This window comes from Heptranchias perlo, chromosome 8 (genome assembly GCF_035084215.1).
Source record: "Heptranchias perlo isolate sHepPer1 chromosome 8, sHepPer1.hap1, whole genome shotgun sequence".
Taxonomy (NCBI): Eukaryota; Metazoa; Chordata; class Chondrichthyes; order Hexanchiformes; family Hexanchidae; genus Heptranchias; species Heptranchias perlo.
In genome coordinates, this window is record NC_090332.1 from 20,342,070 (window position 1) to 20,352,244 (window position 10,175).

A 10,175-nucleotide genomic window follows, 5' to 3' on the forward strand; every position below is an offset into this window, starting at 1 on the left:
AGTGTACATCCTCCACCCCAGGAGAATAATTACTAGTTGCTCATTAGACAATTGACAAATTATCTAATGACCAACTAGTGATTATCCTCCAGAACGGACAACCGAAACCAGGAGCCCCTCACAAGTGGCATAATGAATAGTAAACCTCACCATGAAGTATGCGTGTGCATTGTCACCAACCTCCTGACCACAGCATGGACACATACAATTACCCTTTTGAATGGTGGTTACAACTGAGTACTTTTCTAGTTTTGTTAACCAATGACAATACTTTTGTCTGGTTTATCACAAGCTATATGCAAAGTAAAGCTCCATCTATTCTTCCCCAAAGCTGTCCTTTCATCACCAGGCTCAGAAGTCACAACTGCACCAGTGTGACATTTACACTTCCTACACCAGCCATCCTTGTGACCATTCTAAGTGAGATTGCCAATTTTGGGACAGTTCTGTTTCAAAGAAACCAATGTCCCCGACTGGAGCAACTACTGGGTTTTTGTAAAAATAGGCAGATATTTTTAAAGGCTCTCCGTTATGTTTAGTATGCCTTTATTACAGCCTGTAAAATCTATATTTCTGAGGTGTCCAAACTATGGGCCACAAAGTCCCAGCAACTCTGATTATTCTTGTGGTTATGGTTCGTCTTTTTTTCTCCTGCTTGAATTTTGCTGTCCTGGAGGTTTATGAAATTCTGTTTACCTCACTGCTTCATAAATCTGAATATCAAGACCTATTTGTATTAGCAGCTTGGGCTATATGAACATTTATGCAAACATGAATTTAAATTTATATATGTAACCTCCACAGCTGTATGTAGCACCCTTAAGTGGCCCACAAAAGTAATAGGTTTGGACACTCCTATTGTATTTAAAAGTTTTTGAAATGCTAGTGACCTCCTCAAAAAATTCAACTAAATTAGTGAGACATGACCTACCCTTCACAATCCATGTGACTTTCTTTGATCAGTTCATACTTGTTCAAGTGCTCAGTCACTCTATCCCTGATGATAGATTCCAGTAACTTACCCACTTAATGTTAAACTGACAGGTCTGTAGTTACCCGGTTGGAAACTATTCCTGAATCTAGAAAGCTTTGGAACATTATGACTAACACACCTGCAATTTCTTCTCCTATTTCTTTTAATACCCTGGAGTGGAAACCATCAGGTCCTGGAGATTTGTCTATCTTAAATCCCATTATTTTCTCCATTACAACTGTTCTACTTAAATCCAGTAAGTTCCTCCCCTTGACTTATTTTTAGGTTCACTTGTACCAGTGGTATTTTGTCCCCTTTCTCCAATGTGCAAATGGATACTAAGTATGGATACAAGGCTGCCATTTACTTATTGTCCATTATAGTCTTACCTGAATCTGTCTTTAATAGCCCCACAGTATCTTTTAACCACTCGCTTTCCCTTTATATATTCATAAAAATTTTGCTGTTAGCTTTGACATTGCTTGTGCCTTTTTTCATATTCCCGTTTTGCACCTCTTATTACTTCCTTTATATCCCATTGTGGCTTTTTATAGCTCTCCCAGTCTGCTGGATTTCCACTTTATCTTGCCATTGTCTAAGTTTTTTAGCTAGATATTACATTGTTTGTTGACATTGGTTGCTTAACTTCACAAGTGGAGACTTTACCTTTTAGGGCTAAGTAGTGGTTTTGTATCATCCCAAGTACTTTGAATACTACCCAATGTTTGTCTGTGGGTTTACCCAACAGTTCAGCCCAGTTTACTGCGATCAATTTATTTCTCATCCCTTCAAAGTTAGCCTTACTTAAATTTCAATTACGTCAGGCAAGGTTTTGAATTTTATCAGCGTAATTACAAAATACTCTGGTGACTGTTGAAATGATAGTTCATATCTTAGTGTCTGTATTTGTCAAACCATTATAAGTTTGCTCCTCCTCAGGACATGTATATTAATTGACCAAAATTGCTCTGACAGGAGTTGTCCTTGACTAATTACTTAGATAACTTGAGAAATAATTAAAGAGGTGGCTACAAGTTTTTCTGTAGCAGTTCATTTGGTACATTGTCCCCTAGTTATCTTGCTTAGAATCAGTCAATACTCTAGCCAAAGGTAAATAACTGTATAAGCTTGCTTGGATGATAGAGATTTAGTTAACCCAGTTGTACTGTGAACTTACAATGGACATGCCATTTTATGTAAATTTGGCCTTGAACTAAAGTTTACAAGTTGCAGTCTATAATTATCCTTGGCTACTTCAGTTCATCTGAGTTTTCTTGCCTGTTTTCTTTATGGATATTTTAAAGGGGAGCTCAATCATGTTTAAAATGAATAAATTTTAATGGTTTATATGTGATGTACTGCTTGCGTTTAGCTATTTTCAAATAGTTTTTCTCCACAACATGTACGCAATACCTGGCAATAAGTTCTGTGACCTGTGCTGTAAGCCCCTCACAGGAGGTAAACAAGAGCAGATCAGAGTGATTTATCCCTTTGCTGGCAGAGTTATAGATCTGATGCTGTGTTCAGTTTAACAATTCTGTGTTGTATAATTTAGAAGAAAAATTTCAGTTTTTTTTTAAACTGTTTATTTTGTCTCAATTCTTGTTGCTCTCTATCCTCTGGTGTATGTGTTTGCCTGACCTGTGGTGAGCAGTGCCAAATTTCACTTTAAGATAAGCAAAATGAGTAATCTTTAATTATGTGCAATAATACTGTGCAAGATAGCAAAAAAAAAACTTCCTCATAACCTTTAGTAACCCTTTGAATTATCTCTTGGTGATCCATGAAAAGAATTGTGGATGCAACCCTTCACATTAGTGTACATTTAATTACACAAGAAGAAAAGTACAGCATACAAATCGCATTTTAAAACCAGATTCTCAGCTCTGATGGGTAAATGCCAGTCAAAGGTATTTTATCAAGATGTCTGAGCATTGAAGTAAGATTATAATTTTCTGTTTCAATAACAGGCAGCAGCAAGTAAATTAAACTTCCTTGGAGCTTTCCACATCAAAGCATTTAATTTTGGGGTAGATTTAAGATTTGTTAGTAAAACAGCAGGTTCAGCCTTAGTATAGGATCCAACTTGTGAAAAATTTCCTTTCAGAAAGGTCCCTCTTTCTAGAAATATAACATGCCTAAATTGTTCCTTATTTCTTGCACTGTCTCACACAAATCTGTAAAGGTGTTGTTGCGACTTCAAGTGTAGCCAGCCTCCAGTACTGTATCCAGCAATACATGTGGTGATAATAGTTTAAAATTAGCAAGGAAGTGTGTTTCTGTTGAATAGACTATTTGTAACTGGAACTTGTTAATTTTAAAACAACATACTTTGTGGCATCTTGATCGTTTCATAGGGTGATGGGATTTAAACCCACACTTCCAAACAAAATGGCGTAAATTTTTGTCTTCACCGCACGGGTGGTAAGCTGGTGGAGCGGTTTGCCTGCCCGTTATAGAACCCACCCAATTTTCATTCCATTGATTTCAAAGAAATGAAAATCAGACAGGTCTATAATGGGCAGGAGATCTGCTTCACCAGATTACCGCCCAGGAGGTGAAGTTCAAAATTTACCCCAATGTCTCCAGTCTTGACCAAGTTATTCAATGGAGCACTGTGAGCAGGGAGGACAAAGAAAGAAGAATTGCATGAGGAGACATCCCAGCTGCTCTCATATGGTTACAAAGCAACACTGATGTAGGCCTGGCAACATGTCACTTCTCTATCCTTTAGGTTTTACAGAAAAGATTTAAAAATATACACCAGGAGAGATTTACAACAATCATATCTGTAAATCTAGTCCTAGAACTACGTTCCTTCTATGAAAATGTAGTTTTACATTTTTTTAGTTTGTATGTAGTCTTTTCCCAACAATGGTTGACCTGGCTGAGTCTGTGCTGTCATTGGAGTCTTCCTGTGCTAAGTTTGATCATGTCGTGAAAAGTATAATTGGACCACTCACTGGGAGGGCAGTGTATTGTTAAAAATAAAAGTGTCTTTGATTCCAGAGCTGAAATATGAGCTGAATTAAGATTGGGGGAGCTTTGCATCCAGCACACCCATAGAATTCAGAGTTATTTTAAAGCACTACAGTTCAATGAAATTGAGCATGGGAGGATTTCAACAGCAATTCTGATGCAGAAAGTGCATTAAGGAAAGAGGCAGAAAAGTGTCATTATGGACAACAGATAAATGTTAGAACCACAAAGCATTCTGATTCTCCCACCATTGTAATCACTGTTCATCTGAGCAAATCTTTTCTGACCAGGAGCTCTGAAATGACAAATGTCCAGTAAGCTGATTGTGATGGAATAGAAATCTCTTTTTCCAGAGAGGAGGTAGTCTACATAGTAATTACTGTACTATGAGAGATAACTATTACCTCCCCCCCTCTAATGTTTGATTACAATAACCTATGTATTGCATGTATGTGCTTCAGTAGCCCAGCTCTCACATTTAAGCACCCGGTAGTAACTATTTTAATTAAAAGTTTTGCATATATACACTAAATATGTAGCATGGCACATTTAATTTCTTCATAAAAATAAAATACTTTTGAGCTTTTATTCTTGGCTTAAGTAGTCACTATCTATCTGTTAACTTAACCATACTGATTTGCTCAAATATAGATCCAGAAAGCCAGGTATCGGGAATATGGATCCTGCACAAAATAAACTTGATTATTTTTTTTAATCCAACAAACTAATCATATTATTCCAACATTTTTTTTGGTTTTAGTCACCATCTTGATTTCTGACCCAGCTCAGTGTATAGTCATACAAATAACATTTTTTTTTTATTCGTTCATGGGATGTGGGCATCGCTGGCAAGGCCAGCGTTTATTGCCCATCCCTAATTGCCCTTGAGAAGGTGATGGTGAGCCGCCTTCTTGAACCGCTGCAGTCCATGTGGTGAAGGTTCTCCCATAGTGCTGTTAGGAAGGGAGTTCCAGGATTTTGACCCAGCGACAATGAAGGAACGGCGTTATATTTCCAAGGCGGTGGTGTTGTTCCCATGTGCCTGCTGCCCTTGTACTTCTAGGTGGTAGAAGTCGCGGGTTTGGGAGGTGCTGTCGAAGAAGCCTTGGCAAGTTGCTGCAGTGCATCCTGTGGATGGTACACACTGCAGCCACAGTGCGCCGGTGGTGAAGGGAGTGAATGTTTAGGGTGGTGGATGGGGTGCCAATCAAGGGGGCTGCTTTGTCCTGGATGGTGTCGAGCTGCACTCATCCAGGCAAGTGGAGAGTATTCCATCACACTCCTGACTTGTGCTTTGTAGATGGTGGAAAGGCTTTGGGGTGTAAGGAGGTGAGTCACTCGCCACAGAATACCCAGCCTCTGACCTGCTCTTGTAGCCACAGTATTTATATGGCTGGTCCAGTTAAGTTTCTGGTCAATGGTGACCCCCAGGATTTTGATGGTGGGGGATTCGCCGATGGTGATGCTGTTGAATGTCAAGGGGAGGTGGTTAGACTCTCTCTTGTTGGAGATGGTCATTGCCTGGCACTTGTCTGGCGCGAATGTTACTTGCCACTTATCAGCCCATGCCTAAATGTTGTCCAGGTCTTGCTGCATGTGGGCACGGACTGCTTCATTATCTGAGGGGTTGCGAATGGAACTGAACACTGTGCAATCATCAGCAAACATCCCCATTTCTGACCTTATGATGGAGGGAAGATCATTAATGAAGCAGCTGAAGATGGTTGAGGAACTCCTGCAGCAGTGCCCAGGGGCTGAGATGATTGGCCTCCAACAACCACTACCATCTTCCTATGTGTTAGGTATGACTCCAGCCACTGGAGAGTTTTCCCCCTGATTCCCATTGACTTCAATTTTACTAGGGCTGCTTGGTGCCACACTCGGACAAATGCTGCCTTGATGTCAAGGACAGTTACTCTCACCTCACTTCTGGAATTCAGCTCTTTTGTCCATGTTTGGACCAAGGCTGTAATGAGGTCTGGAGCCGAGTGGTCCTGGCGGACCCCAAACTGAGCCTTGGTGAGTAAGTGCCGCTTGATAGCACTGTCGACGACACCTTCCATCACTCTGCTGATGATTGAGAGTAGACTGATGGGGCAGTAATTGGCCGGATTGGATTTGTCCTGCTTTTTGTGGACAGGACATACCTGGGCACTTTTCCACATTGTCGGGTAGATGCCAGTGTTGTAGCTGTACTGGAACATTTGGCTAGAGGCGCGACTAGTTCTGGAGCTAGTTCTGTAAATAACAAATGTGCTTTAAAGACATTTATTGATTTAATGATTGGACAAATAAAAAAACATTTCTTCCACATTACTTCTGATTAGAAACCAGAGGGAAAATATTTCTGAACAGCACAATCGCGTTTGCTGTGAACCCAGTGTTATTAAACTGGTACGGTCTACTTCTCTCAAGATCTAGTGGCTTTAATTTTAAAATGTTATGCCCTGACCCTGCCCCCTTCACAACTGTGCTCTAATTGCCAGCTCAGAACAGGACCATGCTAAATATCCAGTACAAACTACCAATGAATAACATAACAGTACATTAAAAATGCAGATTCCAAAGGTGACAATGAGGACCAGACGAGTCAGATTTTCAGCCAGTTAACAGGGTTTTAGAGCGCTGTTAGTTCTATTTATAACTCACATTTTTGGTTTAGTACACAAGATATTTTCTTGGATTTAGCATCACCTCTACTATAAGCGAACTTTACATCCCTTATGCTCTGGAGTGTACCTTTATCCACTCAATATTTAGGTAAACAATACTGAGCCCCAGGGGTCATTACAGAGAAGCCTTACTCTGTGCACTAGTTACTGGATTGTATCAGTGCTGCTATGAGATTCTCTTCAAAAGATGATCTAGCTATTCACTCTATCAAATCAGACACTCAGGCATTTGAACCTACAAATGGATTTATAGTCAAATATATATCTTTCCCTGCCCTCCTCGATAGATAAAATATAACATCAGTCAAGCCTAACTTCCCTTGGTAGACTAGCCCAAAGCTTTAAATAACACCAAGCCTTCTGGCTTTGGCTGCACAGTTAACACACTAATCTATGTGTGTGTGAAACTGAATGTCTTGCATTCAGCCTGCATTAGCATGTGAGAACACATTTGTTTCAGGGACCATCACCCCAATGCACTAAACTGACTTTCGTCTGCAATAATGTAATGTTTATTTTCTGTGCAATACGAAGCCTAGTTCACAAATCATAATTAACTCCATGTTTGCTGTTTCTAGTAATAAAATTAAACATTCCAGAGACTAAGGGCTCTAAATTGGGCAGCAAAGCGCCCGTTGTGTAGGCACTACCGGAACTCCTAAGGACCCAAAGTGGCATCCAGAATGCAAGTGCACACTTCTAGCGTGACATGCGCTGGACACCATATTGGTAAAGGCATTCGTGGACGCGAAGATAATGAACGCCAGCAGCGTTTAAAGTAGGGAGAATATGCGGTAGATCAGTGTGCAATGCTGATTTAAAGGGACAGATGCGATTTTGCAACTCAACGCTCCAGCCAACACACTGTCTTAACCTAGCACAGCCGAACAGGTCTTAAACAGCATGGAGGACCTTTCGCAAGCACTGTTTAAAGGGATCATGCAGGAGTTATAGGTTAGTTGCTGGATTATTGCTTCTGGCTGCTGATGCATTTGTACCTGATGCATTTTGGAGGTCTCCTATACTTGAACACTAGGACTAGGAGACATAGCCTAAAAATTAGAGCCAGGACTTGCAGGAGTGAAGTTAGGAAATGCTTCCACACGCAAAGGGTGGTAGAAGTTTGGAACGCTGTTCTGCAGACGGCAGTTGATGCTAGCTCAATTGTTAACTTTAATCTGAGATTGATAGAATTTTGTTAACCAAAGATATTAAGGGATATGGGGCTACGGTAGTGTATGGAGTTAGGTCACAGATCAGCCATGATCTCATTGAATGGCGGAACAGGCTCGAGGGGCTAAATGGCCTACTCCTGTTCCTATCTTCCTATGTTCCTATAATAAAGTTTCAATACTGTACAGGGAATGGGCTGGCTAGCTGACAGGCAACAGCAAGGGCAATGGTGGAGTGGCAGGGGTGGGACAGGAAAGCTGTCTTCCTGAGAGAGGATAGCAGGTTCATGTTCCATGGAGCCACTGCCACTTGCTGCCTCCTGTTATGCGCCACCTTCTCCTGCAAGAAAATGGGACGTGTGTCGGTGAATGTCCTGCAAGATGTTTGGTTGATGTGGCTGTCATGGTTGAATAACTGCCAGTGTGTGTGACCTGTGAGTTGTGGGTGTGTGGCTTGCAACAGTGGTAATGTGTGAGGGTGAGAGGAAGTATCTGATTGGAAGAGTTGAGTACTGATTGAAAGTTTGTTGGTATGTGGGTGATGGGGGTGTAGTGCACGGAGCAGTGGATGTGGCTAATGGTGCAATTGGTAGGAAATGCCGCTTGACAGTTGACCTCACTCACCTTGACCACTCGTGTCAAAGCATTAAACTTCTTCCTGCACTGTATCCATGTTCGTGGTGCTATGCGCCTGGCATTGACTTTGTCCCCTACTGCCTCGGGAGCATATGTCTTCAGGGCCTCTTGCCCCCCTGCGGATATAGAATGCCCCTCCTTCTGTCCACCTCTTCCACTAAGGCCTCTAGTGCATCATCAGAGAACCTTGGTGCACACTCCCACGCAGGCCTAGTATCAACTCAGATCCGCAGATTGGTGGGGTCTGGCGTGCAGCTTGGAGGATGTGGGATTTAGTAGTTAGCAACCTTTATTCAATGTTTTAACAAAACTCAATAGTTTGTAAATGTAGGGACGGGACCTGCATCTGTGTTTTACAGATGCGATGTCTGATCTCTGTTCAGACTCCATGCGGACACGTATCTTATATTTTGCAAATATCAGAGTCCCACAAACATTGAGCAGCCTAATTGTTGCTCATTAAAAATTCGAGTGGTCCCATCATCACCATGCTGCACTATATTGCAGCAGAGATTCCCAATTGACTTCCAACACTTCCTGCAGCCATGCTGCTCCTCCCCTTTAAAAGGTGCAGGCTGCCTTTAAGTGGTACTAGCCGCTCACGATATCGGGGCCCCCTCCCCGCGAATGTTACGTGCTGCCTGCATCTCAGCGACCGGGCCACGGGTTAATTGCACACCGCAACCCCAACGCCCGGTTTCAGGGGGTTATCCAATATAACCGCCTAAAAGTATGTTTTTGTCACACTAACACTGGACGATGATTTCACTTGGCCAATTATACTGGTAGTTTAAATGTTTGGGTTCCTGAATAACTAAAGGTAATTTGACCATCTGCCTCTCTCTGATTAAAGTATGTATATATAAACTCATACATATTGACCTGTGATTTGTCTTATTTTTGAAAGGCATTACTAGATTATTCAGCTGTTTTTAATACTAGCTGTTGCTGAGCCAACAAACAAAATTCTGTAATTTTATTTTATCTTTATTTTATCTTTTCAGGAGCTTGAGCAATATAAAAGAAATGCTTCCAAATCATGGAAAGAGATGGAATTTGACACACATGGGAGATAATTTAACATTAAGTATCTCGCTCTTTCATGAAGAGAAACGCAACTCATTTGTATAAAGCATTGTTTATATATAATTTTAAATGAGTAGCTTTTTGGTAATATTTTAATATTTATTTCCAAAAGGCATTTTGCATAAGTGCCATTGTACTTGAAGTATTTTACCTATTGCTACTTGTTTCTGTATTAACATATATTAACATATTTCAGTGATTATTTTTTCTGAACATTTGTTTCTTTCCTGTTCAATAAGTGTGTATTCAATATGATAAAGGTTTGTTTATTTGGTGTATATTAAAGATGTTGGGAGAAATTTGTGGTTCTGTATAGTTTGTGAAATTACCAGTATCAAAAACTCATGTTACTATAAGTGATGAGAAGGCATGTATATATTCACATCTGCAGAAGAAACTCAGGATTAGAACAATATGCAACACCCCAGTCAGCATATTTCAAAGCATAATAAATCTTGGTGCCTGTAAAGTTATGAAAGGATTGGTGGATATGATGCAAAATTAATAAGCTGAAGTAATGCACCCAGCTTTTGTGCTACTTTCAATACTTAGATCTAAAATAAGAACAGGAAATGCTGGAAATACACAGCAGGTTAGCCAGGATACGGCAAACTCCGGAAATTATGGGTTGAATGAGCTGCAAACTGCTTAATATAA

At 40.6% G+C, this 10,175-nt stretch overlaps 1 protein-coding gene across 2 annotated transcripts in view; it reads left to right on the forward strand.

Annotated features, from left to right (window-relative positions):
- The window catches only part of dync2li1 (dynein, cytoplasmic 2, light intermediate chain 1), a 32,953-nt gene extending 23,147 nt beyond the window's left edge, over positions 1-9,806 (forward strand). Inside the window, exon 13 of one of the 2 annotated variants that reach the window (XM_067988298.1) lies at positions 9,437-9,805. In XM_067988298.1, coding sequence (XP_067844399.1) covers positions 9,437-9,508 — 72 coding nt within the window. In that variant the 3' untranslated portion in view covers positions 9,509-9,805. Of the gene's footprint in view, positions 1-9,436 lie in introns of both variants that reach the window. The other variant, XM_067988299.1, reaches the window with a different exon arrangement.
- The last annotated feature ends 369 nt before the right edge of the window (positions 9,807-10,175 follow it).